The sequence below is a fragment of the Barbus barbus genome (assembly GCF_936440315.1).
Source record: "Barbus barbus genome assembly, chromosome: 11".
Lineage (NCBI taxonomy): Eukaryota > Metazoa > Chordata > Actinopteri > Cypriniformes > Cyprinidae > Barbus > Barbus barbus.
The window spans coordinates 81,243-100,350 of NC_136739.1; the positions used below are offsets into that span (position 1 = coordinate 81,243).

Genomic DNA, 19,108 nt, shown 5'->3' on the forward strand with positions numbered 1-19,108 from the left:
ATCTGATCCGGATGTAGTCTTACAAAAATTTGATTTTCTCAGCTTTTTTAATGACGCTTACCCACATTCAAGTGTTGATTATGAAAACAAACAAACAAAAAGTTTTTTGTTTAAAAGCAGAGGCCCTGTTCTTTCTTTTGGCATATTTCATGTTCAGCTATTCATACAACAAAATATTCTGAGTGTCACTCTGATTTACTCTATCCCGATTTACTAAAGGTAAATAATAAATAAATGAAGGATAAATATAATATAGCAGAGGCTTTTAATACACATTTTACTAATATAAGTTAAATCGCTTCATCTGGTTTCTCTGTCAATGGTAAAGATAATATGGCCATCTCTTCAAGTTGTATAAGAAATGTTTTTAATTTTCTACCTATTTCCCTGTCTCAGGTTCATAAAGCCTTGATAAGTCCTGATTGTAAAAAGTCTGCTGGTCCTGATCAAATACTTGACTTTTTAAAAATATCTGCAGATTTAATAGCGAGACCAATTGCTTCTATTTTTAATTTAAGTTTAAGCAGTGGTCTGATACCAAGTTCTTGGAAGTCAGCAATTATTCGGCCATTACTGAAGGGTGGAGATTCCACTGTACTGGATAATTTCGGCCTGTTTCAAGATTGTCTGTTACAGCTAAAGTGTTTGAATCTATGGTAAATTAACAGTTAAAGTACTATTTGTCAGCTAATAATATTTTATGTCAAAGTCAATCAGGTTTTAGACAAGGATAGCACTATAACTGCTGCAATGTCAGTCACTAATGATATAATCACTGCATAAGGCACATTACATATGGAATCTATACCATATCTCGCTATGTTTAAAAATATTTTAAAGTCTGTTTATATAGAACAGTGTAAGTTTTAATAACTGACTAGGATTTGTATTGTTTTTAGAAAATTGCATTTTGTGTTTGTTCATTATGTGGTGATGTGTTTTTCTTTGCAACTTTGTCCTTTGCTGCCTATCTTGACCAGTACTCCCTGGTAGAAGAGATATTGTTTCTCAACGGGACCTTCCTAGTTAAGTAAATAAATAAATAAAAATGGAAAATGTTAAAAATGCTGGTGGAGAAAGAGTTCAAATGGTGAATACACTGTATATACTGTACGAGTGATGAGCTGATGTAATGCATTTTTCAGAGTTTCCCGCAGTGCTGTATTTCTCAGGTTACTCATGCCTTGTGGTCATGAATCACTTTTGCAGCTGCATTACTTTGGATAAGTGTTAAGTAAATGTAAAAACAAAACCATGATTCAACATGAAAATGATTCAATAAAATCATAAGATTTTCAGAATGTTGTGAATGAAGATGATGCATGCTCATTCTCCCAAAGATTTTGCAGATTTATATCAAAGGTATCAGTCAGTGTGTGGTGTGTCCAGCAGCTGCAGAGCATCTGATCTTCATGAGCAGAGAAACATCTGCCAGTTCTTGCAGTGAGATTTTACTCTTCCAAAAAGACACTTACCAGTTCTGTGGTTAGGGCTATTGAACAGAAAACAGAAATCGGTCTCCAGAAGGCATTTGTTTGTCATTCCTCTCGATCTGAAGAAGCCAGAGACTCGCTTCAAGACTTTCCTAGCCCCTCAGAAATCCTTCCCTAACAACAGACACGCACTGGAGCGACAGCAGAGTAAAGAAACATCATTTACACGACAAACATGACAAATAACACAGGCATCACGCCTTAAAGTAAACCCAATTTATTTCCAAAGAAAAACAAAGGACCATCAGGAAAATACAGGACTTCCTGTCATATAGAGAGAGGACATACGGTACAGTGCCACGACTGAAAACAGACAACCAGTCAGCCAAGAACAGCTCCAGAAAGTCAAAGCAGCGCTGAGGAAACACCATCAGAATTATCACTGATTAATCAACAATAATTATGGCTGAAATAAAAAAAAACCTTCAAACAAAACAGTAATGAACATTAGATTTACACAACTTTGCTTGTTTAAACCTCTTTTCTTTTTCTCCAGATGAATATATTTCAGTTCACTATATCAGGGAAAGAACTGAAACATCACAATCGCTAGTTGTGTTTAACTATGTGAAGGACTGAGAAACTCTCAAAGTTAAAGCTTAAAAAAAAAGCACCAACGCAGTTTTCATTTCGTGGCTTTACTAAACATGTTTGCTTCACTCTTAGTGTTTGCCACTGGCACGATTCACCTTCTAATGACAAACCTCACTGATAGTTCAACAGCTTCGCTGAAATCTTAAATGATCTAATGCTAAATAACACAAGAAACATAAATATAGAACTTATAAATCTATAGTGTGTGTGGGGAGAGATGAACTAAACAGAAAATACCTCCAGTAATCATAAGAGACATCATCCAGCAGATTCAATGCAGTCAGCAGAAGTGTGTGTGTGTGTGTGAGAGATGTGGTGTGTGTGTGTGTGCGCTTGTGTGTGAGAGAGATGTGAGGTGTGTGTGCGTGTGAGAGAGATGTGAGGTGTGTGTGTGTGCGCGAGTGTAAGAGTTTGTGTGTGTCTATGAGAGATGTGAGGTGAGCCTGTGTTTGTGTGCATGTTTATGTGGTTTATGAGGACACAAATTTGTATAATGACATGGGTATGACAGAGGTATTACAATATGAAGGTGGTTTATGAGGACACTGCCTATGTCCCCGTAATTCAAAAGGCTTAAAAAATATACTAAATGGTGTTTTTTTGAAAATCTAAAAATGCACAAAGTCTCCTGTGAGGGCTAAGTTTAGGTGTAGGGTTGGTGTAGGGCAATAGCACACACAGTTTGTTCAGTATAAAAACCATTACGCCTATGGAGAGTCCCCATAAACCACAAAAACCAACATGTGTGTGTGTGTGTGAGAGAGAGAGTAATGTGTGTGTGTGTGTGTGTGTAAACTTTAAAAGCAGGAAGAGAAGACAGAAAAGCAGTGGCACCGGAAGCGTCTCTGGACTCGTGCACGCTCATCCCATTGATTTGGTTCAATCGTTTCATTCCACAGACCTGCCTTTCATTAAATAAACACCGTTCAGTTTCATTTCGTAATAATCACAGTCCATGAGACCAAGATGGTCTTTCACATCCAACTGAAGGTAGTGTTTCATCATGGGGATCTTTACTCCTCCGTTTGTGATGCTGATGAAATCCTCGTATCTCAAATTCATTGGTCAAGCGCACAAAACAAACATACAAAACAATTCAAATGTCAGTTTTATGACTGCAGTTTGTGGTCTGGGTGTCGAGTGGACAGTTCAGATTCAGTTTCCAGGTCCAATGCATGAAATGGCAGAACTAGTCTTCACTCACGGTTTCTCAAAGATGCTCCTCAGAACATAATGACTGTCAGGATCAGGGTCAGGTTTGAGGTTTGGATGCAGTGGAGATGCTTGTTAAACAGCCTGATTTAAACTCCTTCACTCATCATTTTGATGCACAATTCAAACAACAGGAACCAGGCCACGGTCAGCCGACACATGGCAGAAGAAAAAGAGGATAAGAGACTATAAAAATGAAAGGAGAAGAGACGGCATGAGAGCAGACAAGATGATGAAAAAGAGAGCCACAGGACAGTCGGCGCTAAACACAAGAACGGATCTAAATCCATGTGTTTGATGAGCCAAAAGCAACTGAAGCTGACGCAGCGGTACGCTTCTTCATCAGAGCAAGCTCTCAGGAATCCGCCACATTACTGGAACTACTCTGCTTAGAAAAAACTAATTTAACAAAAAACAAACAAAAAACCCTAGAAATAAATACAAGCCATAAATAAAAAATACATGACAAAACAAAGCCATCTAGTGTTTCACCATTGTCAGAACACTATGTGTGAGCGAGAGACACGACAGCAGCGTTCCTCTCAGCGGAGTCAGATTTTATTAAACTCTAGAGAAAGACATTTACACAGACTAGCAATAATACTGTAGATACACGAGCCGTTCCTCATGCAGCAGGCTGCACAAGGACGCAGTTTCATCAGTGTGTTTGTCAGTCCTCCAGCGGCCTCGGCTGATCACGTCCAGAACCTCAGACGCTTCTTCACCAGCTGAGCAGGGAGGTGCGGCCCAGCGTCATGAAGTACACCTGACTCGAGCCCCCGGAGCGCACCGAGGCGAAGAACACCTGCAGACCACACAGATCAGCACACCTGACTTCAAATCAATACTTCACTGAAAGCTTCTGGACCAAAACGAGAGTGAAAACAACCGGATCCAGCCGAGTGTTCAGATAATCACAGATGAGCTCTCAATAGATCACAAAACCTCTCAAGAGCGTGTTCTGGTATGATCGGGCCATAATTCATGCCAAAATCAAAATACACAATGATCATATTTTGCAGAAAGAAAAATATTTTTTATACACAATTATAACAGATCACATTTTCCACCGGTTGCTGCAAAAAAGTCTGGATGCTATTCTCAATGACGGTTCCCATCAGACTCTTATTACTGTTAAACATGGAATTCATGCATCATCATTCTTAAAGCCAAATTGCGGTAATTCAAGATAATACAAATTTCAGAAATATTTTTCATTTTCCTTACGCATTGCACAGGTAAAGCCCATGAACTGATTTTACAGCAGAAACAGTCAAAGATGATCTAAAGACGCACCTTGTCATTTCTCTCACACAGAAACTTGAGTCGTTGAGCTCTTTTGTGCATGAAAACTCCATCCAAGTGGCCTGTTTCCACCGAGCGGATCTCTATAGCCTTCTCTCCCCAGCCCATGATCTGGTTAGAGCGAATATAAGCTGCAAGATACACAAAATACAGGTGAGGAATAACAATGTGCTCACAAATACACACGGGGAGGTAAAGATAAACTCAGTCTCATTGTTGATTGAGACTACTGACTGATTGAGTGCCTTAAGAGATGCATTAAACAGATATTACAACATACAAACACAAGGGCTTCATTTAATAGGAGTGAGTTTTGAACAGAAATGTCTCAAAAGGTAAACACAGCAGTGCTAGCTGTCCACCTTTTTTCATGACCACACCTCAAGACTGACCGTTTTGGAGTGAGGTCAAATGAAGCAGGGCCACAGGGACCCTGACCTTCCCACATACTGGTCTCTAGGGCTGTGAATCTTTGGGTAAACAGCAAATCAATACGATTCACAATTCATTTGCAAATTCAGACCGATTCGAGATGATTCACAATTAAATTCAATGCATTTTGATTCTGCATTCTTTAAGTGCATTCAGGATTATTAAAATGCTTCCCCTCAATTCTTTATAAGCTTAGTCAGGAGCCAAATTACACTGCAGCCTTTGTGGAGTTGGAGAGAGAAAAAACACTTTTGTTAGATTAATGATATGTTATGTTACATATGATATGTAAGTTTCAGACCTGCCAACCTTTGAAATGTTTTTTGGAGTACCACTTGTGTGATTTGGGGTGGGGGTGGGGGGTTGGGGTCGGTGGATATATCTTATCAGGATATTTTGTGAGGAACTGCTGTGGGCATGGACTCTTTTTGGTTTCTTTTTAGGTCTGCTGCTCTCTCTCTCCCTGTCAGTGTCCTCATCTGATGTCATGTTTGTTTTGTTTTTTAGCTGCAAGGCATGAACACACACACTTTTCTGTCACCGAGCACACAACTTTACACTTCTTTACCCACTTAAATGCCTGGTGAATAGGCAAACTAGCTTGAAAATTATGTAATGTTAGGATAACGTTATTCATGTTAGATATTTACCAAAGGTCTGCACTCAGTCACATACAACAGCTGCACGATTCTGGATAAATTGAGAATCACGATTTTTGTCGTCTCAAAGAGAGATCACGATTCTCCCACGAAACAAAATAGTGTGACAAAATATCATTGCTGCAGTCTATTTAAGTGTTTAATTTGAACAAATTTTTAAACATTTAAATTAATATGTATTTATAATATATTTAGTTCATATTAAAATTATGAAAAAGTGGTTTGAATGAATGACTTAATGTCTCACTCAAATACTTCACTTGTTTCTTTACTGGACGAATCAGTGTTTTTAAACGAATCTCTTGATTCAATCACAAATACATTTTTTAAATCACTTGTCGTCACCTAGTGGCGGAAATGCAATCAACACAAACGTTATTTGAAGCGCCAGTTAACTTTCAAAAGGTCTATTTTGATCGCTACCATAAACATCAGTGTTTATATCTGAACTATTAACTTATGAATGACTGTAATACAGAAATAATACTGTGTAGTTGAAAAGGCTGTTTGTGAAGCTGTTACCCAAACACGGTAACTCTCTGTCAGCAGCTGAACACAGATGTGAATGTTCCGGTAAGACACTTTTAAAGGTTTATTAGACACGGGCGAATCTCTAGTGCAAATATATCAGTATTTATCCAAGTATGTGCACTTTTTTGGACTAAAAGCCCTAATATTAGGACGCTGTTCAGTGAGTGCAGCTAATAAACCGCAGCAGATCTGACTGAATATGAATGTGTGCTTTTATTCTGTTCACAGTTTGTCTAAAATATCAATGCGATCACGTCGACTCCAGAGGATTAAGTTAACTCAACTCAATAGTTTAACTTTCCAAATCCACCCCAACCCGTTTACCTTAGTTGTAAGCACCGTGTGTACTGTCCTCTTTTAAGAAATCAGATGGCGGGAGTAAAAAAGGTACGAGACCGAGCGGGATTTTGTTTTGCTGTCTATTTGTAGTCTCTTTTTAATGATAGGTTACGCATTTGTCAATCATCCCACTTGCTAGATGGGGAATGAACCCAGCGCTCTGATTGGTCGAAGTGCTCTTTCTTTGCTGTTGCTTTATTGGTTTGTGCTGCACAAAGGCATCACCAGGTTTAGTTTAAAGTGACAAATCGTACCTGCGTACTTTGAGGTCAAAATGCGCGCCCGCTACGCAAAATGCGTAAAGGTTGGCAGGTCTGTAGTTTAATGATGCTATGGCATGACATATGGCATATGTAAAATTTACCTTGGTAAAAAAAGTTATGTATTTAAAAAACATAAGCATAGTTCAAATCTATTAATACATTCACTGACATATCGCTCGAGACTTGCTGATATAAAAAAATTATAATTAAAAATTATTTGGAGTACTACTTGTGCACAATGCACATTTCTTAATATTAAGCTTAAAATGTGTTTTAATGTCACTATTGATGAGGACTGTATGACCTTTGAATAATATTGGTTTTTAAATGCAAGATATGCATGAAGTATACTTGCAATAGTTCCACTTTAGCACAATCAAATATAACTCAGTATATATCTTTAGTTGGACTTCAGCTCTACTTCCTCATAATTAAAATTCATTAAGTACAAAATTAGTTTCTAATTTAGCAAACTTCAAATAAAAAGCGACAGTATTTAACTTATTATTCAGTATTATTCCTCTCTATCAGTGAATGATGATTCTGATAGAAAACAAACCTGATCTCTGTTTGCTATAATAACGAACGCAACTTCCATGCATCTGATTGACAAATAAATCTTGTGATTTTATTTCAAGGTTGTTGTTAATGCTGTGGTTATTTTAATGTACTTCGTACTTTCGATTTAATGACATTCAGTTCAAAGTAATTTATCACTCAGTGAAACTGTGCATATGCTTTTAGACACTTGCATTGTTTTTGCTCAGTTTAAATACGCAGCCTTGAACTGCTCAGGTAATGTCAATGATATGACTACTATAAAACTACTTTACTCTATCAGTACTGGCCACGAGTACCACGGAGAGATCACACATTGGCTGCTCAGATATCCCAATCAGATGGTAATAGTGGAGCGCGTGAAGGAGAGATTTGAGGCACGAACAATGCTGTTCAATGTCTCCATTAATTCATGCTTGTGGTGATTTAATGTGTATATATTTTTAAGCACTGATTTGGTGTAGAAATCGGAATTCATTCGATTCTTAGTATTTTAAATTGATTACTGGCCGAAATCAACGATTAACAATCAAGGCCGATGCATCATCAGGGTTTGCAATCGATGCTTGGTGGTCACCCCATAACAAGAGCGGAGAGAAATGATCCAGACCAAGCTTGATCATTATCTGCACTGGACCTCAGACGAGCTCCAGGATCAGCAGAGAAGGTGATGAAGAGACGCATGAGATCTGAGGAGATCGTAAACGCTGGGAGGCCAGGATCAAACCCTTCTGCTTCATGCTGAGATACTGAGCTCATTCAGTCATTCTGTCAGCAGCGGGGCTCCAGCTCAAGCACAAGATGGTTACACGTCTCTAAAATCATTTTAATGAAGTCCAAAGTCACTGCTAAATCCTTAAAACTAAAATTCTCAAATTCAGACGGTGTGTCTGCGACTGAGTAGATGTGCACGTTTGGGACCATCCAGCCAAGTCTGCAGTCTCCATAATTAATGTTCTCTGACTCCCATTAACTCCATAATAAAGTCCATAATAAATGTAAAAAAAAAAAAACAGATACCATTACCTTTCAAAAAAGGAAAAAAAAGAAGAAGAAAAATACACCTTAGAGACCGATGAAATATGACAGTCAGAAGAGAGAAAGATGTCAAATGTCATGCCCTCAGGAGCTGTAATAATAATAATAGTGTTTTCTATATTTATGATGCTAATGGCTAGGCTGTTCCAGAGTCCTTCCCAGGGCCGGACTCTTACCTTTACAGCCGCTGCTGGGAGCCGATTAGCCAAAAGGACTTATTTTTGCTTCCTGTGCATTATAGTATTTGTGTTGTATTTTAAATGGTTTAATGAACAACCTGATTCTGCACTGAACTTTTCAAGGAAGATATTCAAAATGTTTAAATCTCAAAAACATGAAAATCATTACACTGGTACATTGGTAGTGGCTCTCAAAGTCACATGCTCTGACAGAAGAGATGTGTGATTGCATTCAGTGTAACTCAACTACACAAAGACTGCATGTGAAGACACTGACAGCTATGGGCTAATAAACACGACTCGTCTCTCTGAAAATGACTGAAGGACTGTACCGACAGACGTGGGCATCTCGCCCCACTGCAGCACCACGTCTTTGGTGATGCGGCCGTAGGTGTTGACATACACGCCCTCATCCTCATAGCACACCAGCAGCTCGATGCCATCCGTGTTGGGCAGGATGATGATGGCGTGCGACTGAATGTTGGTCTGAATCTAGAAGCAGAGAGAGAGGAAGAGGAAGGGTCAGGAGCACACCTCAGATGAAGAAGCTCAATGCTCTTCTCCATCACTACATACGTGAGTTGGCAGGTAAATGTCGTAGACGGCTCCCGAGTCCACATCCACGGCATGAAAGCCAGAGCAGGACCCGTAGATGACCTTTAACCTTTGGCCTTCTTCAACCGTGAGGTCAACCAGCAGCGGCTTGTGCACCAGATCACCGAACGACTGCCACACAGAGAGGAAAACACTCCCGATTATTCATTCTTTCACTGCCACAGTCTTCAAGAGCACATTTCAGCCCATTCACACCAGGAACAAGAACTATAACCATATAACCACAGAAAGCTTGTGAGTGCAGGTGTGATGGATACAACTCCGGTCAGTGTGTCCAGCTGTCTCTGACTCTAGAAACCAGTGCTGGCCACTGATCCCAAGCCTGTCCTTCTGTCATCACTCGCACACTAACTTCCTCAAACGAAGAGTGCTGGTCTCTGGAAAACCTCACTCATAGCAGAAAACCTCATGAACAATTAAGTGACACTGCCAATGCAGACGATTTCATACTTGGAAGACGAAGCCCCCAAATCCCTAAATGAACTATTTTTATCAAATTAAAAATAATGCATGCTAACACTGGTTCTCTTTCCTAGCAACTGTGTGAGTTCAAGTTGCATATTTATGTTGCAAAATTTCCACCAGAACAATGGTTGCAACATTCTAATGCATAGAACAACTTGCTTAAAACAACAAAAGCAGTGTGTTTTATGCTGAAATTATCACAGATCGAGATGGAAGCATGCTTTTTGTTCCTCTGAAATAATGAATAGTTTGGTAGGGAAATGAGTCGATGTGCTGCAGAGCGGAGGACAGGTGACACTCTAAAGCACTGCGATCCTGTCCTCTCTGACTCCTGTCACATGAAGTCACTGCACTGGCGTGTCATTTAAGCAATAACTTCACTGAATGTCTGTAGAAAGTGGAACTCCATGCAGTTTCTGTACTTTAACCAGCCTATAAACAGGCTCCTCTGAATCATTTCATACGTTTTAGCAAAGAGTTTGATTGCGTTTGTGCTCTCTTGACGAAGCTCACTGGTCAGAGTCAAGGCTAGGTTGCGCCCTCAGAAGTGTGCAGGTGAAGAGCGCATTATTCAGCAGCTCAGAACATCAGTCATGCTCATGTCAGCTTATTCACCTTGAAAGCCATGAATTTATGGTAGGGTTTGGGAGCCCAGGCGTACACCTCGACTGAATTCTTCAGAGCCAGAACCAAGAACTTAATCCTCTCGTACTTCACTACAGACCAAACAGAGCAACAGACAATCAGATCAATGAGTTAGGAGCAGAAATAATACAGCTATATGATATGACATGATATGAAGGGATATGAAGACGTACCGACTTTGTAGTGCACACAGCCCTCGAGCTCTCCTACGGTGGTCCAGCCCTGCTTCTTCTCCACCTCAGGGTCATTATGGAGGATCTTGTTCCTCAGCCAGGACAGATAGTACACCCGCAATTTATTCTTCTTCCCTACAAACAAAACAAAGTACTTCAGTTCTCTTGCTCTTCTGGTCCAGACCAAACTCGCAGAACGTCCGAATCAATGGCGCGTGTAATCAAAGCCTTCAAATTTAAATATCAGAATCGGGCCGATTTGAAAAATGATGCCGAAATGCCTTGCCGATATGATGAGTAACTCACATGTGCTCAAGGTGCGCTCATTCCTGAAGCGTGACTAGATTCACTGTTTTGGATCGCTGTAATAAATTAGAGAATGCACATACAGAAAGACACGCTCGGTGTGCGATAGAATCAACAGTCACTATAGCTCACATGAATAAAAATCATAAACATGACAATTGTAAATAAAATAGTTTTTTTTATATACAGATTTATTCATTCAAGTGTAATATTTTACAACCGGATTATTAAAACTTAAATACAAGGAGGTCTAAAAGATTTGTAGAACTTTTACAGTTCTTTTGCTTTAGACTCTCTACAAATATTAAATCTGAAAATACAATTTTAAGATTACTGGTTGATTCTATTATAGTTATTTTCAAGCTCTCTATAAAATCAACTTTAATGTTTATTTAGTTCTAACAAGCCTAAGTAGTTTTGCTCAAAACTAACCAAAACTGAAAACAATTTGTTTATAATCTCTACACAGAAGAGAACTGGTGTTGTTTCTAAACAAAAGGAGATCAGTATCGGCCAAAATGGGTTTAAAAATTTCAGTATATTCGATATCGACGAAAGTCCAGTATTGTGCATCCCTAGTAGAAAACTTTTCAAATTAAAGTAAAAGAATATTAATTTTCTAAGAATTAGCAGTATAATGAATTATTTGTGTACATGACAGATCTGTAGCCAGTCTAAATAACTCAAGGACTTCAGTTTTATGTTTCAACATCTGGGAGAATGCAGTTTCTCAGAAGGTTGATCTGGATCTGAAGTGTGTCTTGAAGGCTTCTTAAATGCCACAGCTGTTTCAAAAGTGTCTGCGTGTGTAATGGAATATTTCACCATGTGCAAACATGCTAAACTACAGCGTGTGTCAGCATAATAGTAAAACAGCATTTGCACAATTTCTCTGTTTTAAACTGATTAGTTTCCACATCACACGTGTAATGTCCGAGACTCAGAGACCACAGACAGACAGACACAGAGGGAAATACAGGAACCACACAGTGTGTGTATAAGAGAGAGCCAGACCACACAGAGTTACACAACATGTTACACAACAGCGGCGTGACGCAGAAACATCCTCCATGGCTGCAGAGGTGCGTTACCTGATATGGTCACCAGCACATTGAGTCCCTCCAGAACCTCCATCTGCTGGAAGCGTCTGCGGCTGATGAGCGGGTAGACCTTGCCCTGACCGCTGCGGTCCAGCAGCATGAGGCCGCTCTCCGTGCCCACCAGCAGATTCACTCCTGCAGAAAGAAACACGTCACAGCCACCTAAACACTCTCGCTGCTCTCTGAAGAAACGCAGTAAAGAGGGTCTTCGATCACGCTTTTCTAGCATCATCAACAAACTCCAGTCCAGGAACTCAAGGGATGGTTCAGATGACACGGTTCAAAGCCTACTTCTCTTTTGTAAAAAAAAATAAATAAAAATCATGCAGTTTTTTTTTTTTTATTCACAAGGACTTGACTGGATGGTGAGAAGTGAAAGCCAAAATAGAAAGATGTTAGAGTTGTATGGATGAAAGATCAAACTTTCATGTTCTTTGGAAACACATGCACTAGTCACTCATTCACAATAACACCAGGAATGCCAACTAAATGTTTCATTTGTAATAATCCTCACAATAATTTATCAATATTTTTCTTTTTGCACTCAAATCATGGCTCTTGTTAAAGCTACAGTCCGTAACTTTTTTTGGTTAAAAATTATCCAAAATCAATTTTTGAGTAAGTGTATAACCAGCCAGTGTTCAAAACTATCGCCTTACTTTAGCCCGATCCACAGAAGTAAGCTTGTAATAATGTTTTCTAATCTGAGTGGTGCTGGTAGGTATTCACGGGAAATTTGAGCATGCTGCATCATTACGTCACGTCTGTAAACAACATTAAGAAGTTTTCCCGGCTAATAGACTCTCTCTCATGTGAGGATCCTGCAGGTGGAGGATCGTTTATAGCATTTCTCACAGCAGCTAGAATAATTATATTTATCATTTAGATGGCCAATTGTAATCCAGAACAGATTATGCGTTTATGAAACACGTGACAGAAATTAGATTGTTCCAGTTTTTGTATTTTTGTGGTTGTTTTTGTCCATTTTTTGTATTTGTATTTTAAAGAAAACCAGTTCGAAGGGAGCATAGTTTGCTTTTTGTGTTAGAAGAATTTCTTTATATGAAATTTGAATGGTATGACAATTAGATTAGACTGTACTACAAGCTAATACACACTATACTCATAGTCACGCAATGCTGATGTTGTTAACATTAACAATGAGAAATAATTATTTGCACGGTTTAATTTGATATGAGCTAATTAACCAATCGTTAGATTTAATAACCATTGGTTGTGCAATTTATTGTAATGCTTTTTTCCTCAGTTGGTCAGAACAAAAGTGGCAGACTTGTTACTAACTTGTTAAGATGGCAATATCCTGTGAAAATTCACAGCCTTCGCTATGAACATAATTCTGCAAATAGCTGTAATTGCAGGTTTCAAACAGAGATGGCGACAAAGAGGCAAAACTTACAGACTGCAGCTTTAATTTATGAAGAATATAATTAGGATATAATGCAATAGAGAAGAAGGCTGTGTAAATAAATATTCTTGATATATGCGTTTCTCTGTGTGCTTTAATAAGGTGAGGATGAGCCTGAATCTCTCATTGAGATACATACAGCACACAGGCCAGATTCTTCTGTGATTTCAGGGGAATTAAGTCTGTGGTGTGGTAGTGTGTTCCTGTAGTGCTGCTGTAATAGAAGACTGAAGCGCACTTCTTTCACTGCTAAGAGCAAATCCTGCTGGAGTTCACTTGCCTCCTCAGGCTCAGCTCTGAAGTGACTAGTGAACAACTCAAAATAATGCTTTGCACATTTAAGACATAAATCTTATGTGCACTGGCATATCAATATCACAGACACAGAGCATTTGCTCCTTTGATTTTGGGATTTTATTTACAGTTAGACTGGTGGTCAATCTGGTCTTGTGGCTCAGGACTCGTGACATACTCACCCCAGAGAGCAGCGCACAGGATCTCTGAATTGAACCTCTTCTTGTACTTGCGGATCTCTGGCGTGTCGTTCTGGGGCCGTGTGTTGACAGGATTGACGTTGACCACCGATCCCTTACGAGACGCGTCCTGCCGCATAGCCTCCTGCAGTCGAACGTCATTACTGTAACCTGACAAAACTACAGACAATATCCAGTCAGGCCACGTCTGATTAGATAGCACCCTTCACAATACACACTGTATCTATAAGCAGCTTCACAAGAAACAAAATCATGTTCAAGTTTGTTTATTATATCTTCTTGACTTAAAATCACATTTAGCAGATTAGCACTGGGCGATACAAGCAATCAGGCAGTTTAGATTTACTTTATGTATATTGATCTGTGTGTGTGTACTGCATGTCTGCAGATAAACCTGTAATCCCAGCGAAAAATAATAAATTGATTCTGATTCTGTAATGCACTTTTTAGAATTCCCATTATTGATTTTTTATATTCAAGTCACTAAATTAAACACTGTTCAACAAACTGTAGTGAGCAGCATTCACTGGGGCACACCAGGATCCAGTTCATGGTGGTTCCCTCTCTGACTGCAACAATAGACAAAGGTTTTATACTTTTTGACTGGATCTAGGCGGACTAACATAACTAAACTGTCCAACTCCATCTAATAAAGATGCTAGGACAACAGCCAGACTCCTCTTGGAGGACAAAAAGACCGCCTCTGGTACCAAGCCCGGGAAGGACATTGGTCCAAATGCAGTTTCTGCCCTTCACATACCTAGAGTCTAATTCATAATGTTTTGGCCTGTGACCGCCATAAAAATTCCTTAGGATCTTGAAACAAAGAGATCACAGAGACCAATCAAAATCCATTCATAACTATGCTTTCAAACCTTAAAACTGATGCAAACTACAACACACCCATCTTACACTTATTCACACTAGGGTTGTTAAAGAATACCGACTTTGGTACCAGTAGGTACTGAAATTTAAAAAAATGAGACAATACCAGCATTTCCCACTAGCATTTGAGCGCTGTTGAGCGGATTCATGAACGGCGCTGATTGGCCGTTGTGTTCACACACTCAACAGATATGACTGTGATTGGCTGCAATGATCTGTACTTTAGACAACTCTTCTGAAATTCATAATTATATTTAATAGAAGTGTCAAACTGCCATCTCATCCTCACTGCAAAGGGATGATCTCTGAGTGTAGTGAGTCTCCATCACAGAGAAAGGGGATTGACCAAGTTTTTGACCAAATTTGTAACAAGGTTAAGCTCCGGCGAGCAAACCGTCACTCCAAGGTACTTTATCTGCGTATCTGCCTCTGGTGCTCCAGAAAATCAGCGTCCTGCAGCGCTTCGTCTTCAAGCTGGATTCCACAAAAAAGGCTTAATTTCCTTCAGCATTTTTTTCTTTTGATATGTTTTGTTAGATTCACTAATGGAAAATTTGCAGCACTTACCAAGATCTGACAAAAGGTCAAATGATTAACATGATAATCCAATACTGATTTTTACTAAAACATCTAAGTCTCTGTCATGTTCTGTACTATTCAAAATATTCTGGGTTCAATCAACAACATTTGTGGCATAATGTTAATTACCACAAAAAAAAAAATGCTTTCAACATGTTTCTGGTGTTCTTCAAAAGCAGCGGAACTAGAGGTTGGGTTAGGCTGCGGCTCTTACAGGAGCGGTGGAGCGAGACTGTCCTCTGGTGGCATCACACTTACCAGCATTATTGAGCGCTCTGCCGGTGGATGGAGAGACCTGGAGGAGACGCGGGTCAATGAAGGGTGTGAAAGACGAGGAAGACTTGTGCTTCGGCACGGTGGGAGTCTGTGAGAACACCAAGAGCAAAGAGTGAGAAAATACCAAAACCAACAGCTACACCTTAATGTTAAAGAGCAGAATAACACTGAACACTTAAGCATTCTCTAGTTTATTAATTGTAATAATGTTTGTAAAAAGCTAAGGACTAACAGTCTAACAGCTACAACTAAACACACAGATGACAAAACATGCTGAATAACTTGATGGTGGTTGGTGGAAAAAAATTATGAATTGACAATGAAAATGTTGAATGAAAACAACAATCATTACAATTCTAAGAGAGTAAAAAGCAGGGGAAATGGATGCAAGCAAGCTGAAGGAAAAACTCCTCTGAGAAAAGCATGTGTCTTTTCTAGGTTTCTGAGGCTCAGTTGCATGACATCTGGATCTCTACTGTAATACAGAGACAATGCAGTGAAGAATGAGTTCCTTCTCATGAGTCGTGCAAAGAAACACTCCCTCATATTTTGCAATGTTGTTTGGTTTTTTTGGTTTGGTTTTCAAACCAGAAAAGATAGTGAATAATAGAGTGAAAAAAGAAGAAAGACATTAATAAAAAGTGATTAATGAAAACTCATAAGACAGAAAAATCTGCCAGATAACCAAATAATTGGCCAATAGTTTTTAAAATCAATAAACAAACTTCCTGCTCAGAGCAAAATAGTGCTGAACTTCATTAGATATGTACCTAAAAATTAACCATGAGAATGTTGTTTGATAACTTGTCAAGTTAAAAAAATGTTTATTCTAATAATAGTATGTGTGTTCACGTTTTAGATATACACACCTAACCTTTATGTTTCTTTACTGTTACAAACAGGACCTAAACTTCTGAAAATACTAAGTTACACTGGGTACCTACAACTCCAGGCATTACGCCATTTCTTGTGATGCTCCTTATGGCTCAATTTTGGGTCCTCTATCATTTAACCTATACATGCTTCCTTTAGCTCAACCCTACTGGACTGCATAGACATCATAAAATTGTGGATGTCACAGAACTTTCTACAGCTAAACAAAGATAAGACAGAGGTACTTGTCATCGGTAATGATGTGCGAACATGTGCGAACACTCCACATCTTGATTCTCCATCACTAAAAGCTAGGGCTGGGAAAATAAATCGATGAATCGCGAATTGAGAAATGATTCAACATTGATTCCGCAATTTTCTGAATGCATCGCGTTTCTTTCTCAAGTCAATTCTGAGCTTAGTTTTGAACAGCAGATGCTTCCAAATCCTTACACATACTTGAACCTAAAATAATCATTCATAAGATTTAAAAAAGGTTGAAGTTGAATTACAAGGGTGTTCACCAGTGTTTACATTGTAATCTTACCTCGGCTCAGAATGCTTTTATGACGTGAGATTAGACTCAGCCGAACGCACAAGTGCTCTTCAGCACTCTTCTTCATCAGCATTTGAGTGTGCGATAAAAACTAGAATAGAGCACCATCTGTTGCTAAAATCTAAGCTCAGAATCCATTCCTGAGAGAATCGCCATGCATTCAGAATTAGGGATGGCTCGATACCATAATTTTGGCTTCGGTACGATACCAGAATGTAGTACCTCGGTATCGATACTAAATCGATACCATAGGTGACAAATAACCAGCCTCAAAAGATAAGTGAATTTAAAAATATTTAAGGGGAAGTCGTGGCCTAATGGTTAGAGAATCGGACTCGTAATCCAAAGGTTGTGGGTTTGAGTCTCGGGCCGGCAGGGATTGTAGGTGGGGGGAGTGAATGTCCAGCGCTCTCTCCACCCTCAATACCACGACTGAGGTGCCCTTGAGCAAGACACCGAACCCCCAACTGCTCCCCGGGCGCTGCAGCATAAATGCTGCCCACTGCTCCGGGTGTGTGTTCACGGTGTGTGTGTGTGTGTGTTCACTGCTGTGTGTGTGTGTGTGTGCATTTGTTCACTACTCACTGCTGTGTGTATTTGTTCACTACTCACTGCTGTGTGTGTGCACTTGGATGGGTTAAACGCAGAGCACCAATTTCGAGTATGGGTCACCATACTTGACAATACGTCACGACTTTAAAAAAAAAAACTGTAACAAAAAACCTAAAGGGAACATAGGTTACATTTTGATGTTGGAGAAAAAAAAAAATAGGCTAACTGAAGTAATAAGATGAAAATATATTCAAATCTTATCTTTTCAGCGCAAACACAGTGCAAACGAAATGTCTCCTAAAAAAAAAAAAAACTACCGGAAACATAGGTTTCATTTTGAAGAAGTTTGAAGAAAAAAAATAGCACTGAAGTTGCGCAATTGATGCAACAAATGTTGCTTTATTGTAAAGTGTTATTCTAACAGTCAAAGTAATATTCAAAATCATGTTATTATTTCTCTCTCTCAGATTGTTTTCTGATTTCAGACTCAACCAAAGAAAAAGCATTAAATATAAATCTCACTCTCTCACTTGCTTCATATTAGCGGTCGGCAGCGCGTCAGAAACATGCCCTAAAATTAATATAGCAAAACTCTTGCTCAATTCATATCCAATTAAAATTTGATTGTATGAAATGCAAGTGCATGCATTACGTGACCAAAACTTCATTGATTCTAGCGTGTCTCACATGCACATTTGCGCTTACTGTATTACATCTGAATGTGCGTTGATCAGATGTAAATAAAAGGTCAAATCAAATCTGAATGTATGAATGATGCACTCACCTGTCGATCTCTTAATTGTGTGAAAAGATCAGGATGAGCAAGCGACAAATGCTTAAAAAGATTTGATGTGTTCCTGTGGCAACATGATTTAGGCCTATAGCAACGCTTGCATACAGGTGCAGTAAGGTCAGTTCCTTCACCTTTGTCATCTGTTTTTTATCCAAATTAATGCCATATTTCACTTCTACTGTTCTCTTTATTTATTAATGTTGGGTGCGCAGAGTTTCATCTGTTTGATCCATCGCGTTGTTCTGTTGTCACATTTACCAGTTGCACAGCAATTTGGGAAGCACTGCCACCTACAGGTGCATTTTGCAACAGCAGCGTATGAAATACCAAATTGAGCAAAATTATGATATCGTACCGTTTGAAATATAATATATACCGGTATTTTTCCAGTATCGGTATACCGCGCATCCCTATTCAGAATAGGGATGCACCGATACCACTTTTTCCAGTACTCGCCCGATACCGATACTTTAATTTTTGGTACTTGCCGATACCGAGTACCGATACCGATATTTTTATTGTATTTACATTTTTTAAATATTGGGTAAAGAAAACAAATGAGTATGTAAAATGTTAGTTGATTAACTTCATTTATCAAATAGATACTGTCAAACCAAAATTTATTCAGACACCTTCAACATTTCTCACATTTTATTCGCTATAGTTTAGAAAATGCTAATAAAATATTACAAGTACTCCAAGTTAAACTGTGTCAGAATAAATTTAGCTTGATAATACCTTTCTATCAATCAATCAAAATTATTCAG

General features: G+C 38.9%; 1 protein-coding gene across 2 annotated transcripts in view; it reads right to left on the minus strand.

Annotated features, from left to right (window-relative positions):
* Positions 1–1,691: 1,691 nt before the first annotated feature.
* The window catches only part of LOC306876842 (mitogen-activated protein kinase kinase kinase kinase 4-like), a 45,024-nt gene continuing 27,607 nt past the window's right edge, over positions 1,692–19,108 (minus strand). For both annotated transcript variants that reach the window (XM_079428269.1, XM_079428270.1), the window contains 9 exons: positions 15,550–15,655; positions 13,810–13,986; positions 11,899–12,042; positions 10,502–10,636; positions 10,299–10,399; positions 9,180–9,329; positions 8,936–9,095; positions 4,596–4,735; positions 1,692–4,104 (listed from right to left, as the gene is read on the minus strand). In XM_079428269.1, coding sequence (XP_079284395.1) covers positions 4,021–4,104; positions 4,596–4,735; positions 8,936–9,095; positions 9,180–9,329; positions 10,299–10,399; positions 10,502–10,636; positions 11,899–12,042; positions 13,810–13,986; positions 15,550–15,655 — 1,197 coding nt within the window. In that variant the 3' untranslated portion in view covers positions 1,692–4,020. The remainder of the gene's footprint in view (positions 4,105–4,595; positions 4,736–8,935; positions 9,096–9,179; positions 9,330–10,298; positions 10,400–10,501; positions 10,637–11,898; positions 12,043–13,809; positions 13,987–15,549; positions 15,656–19,108) is intronic.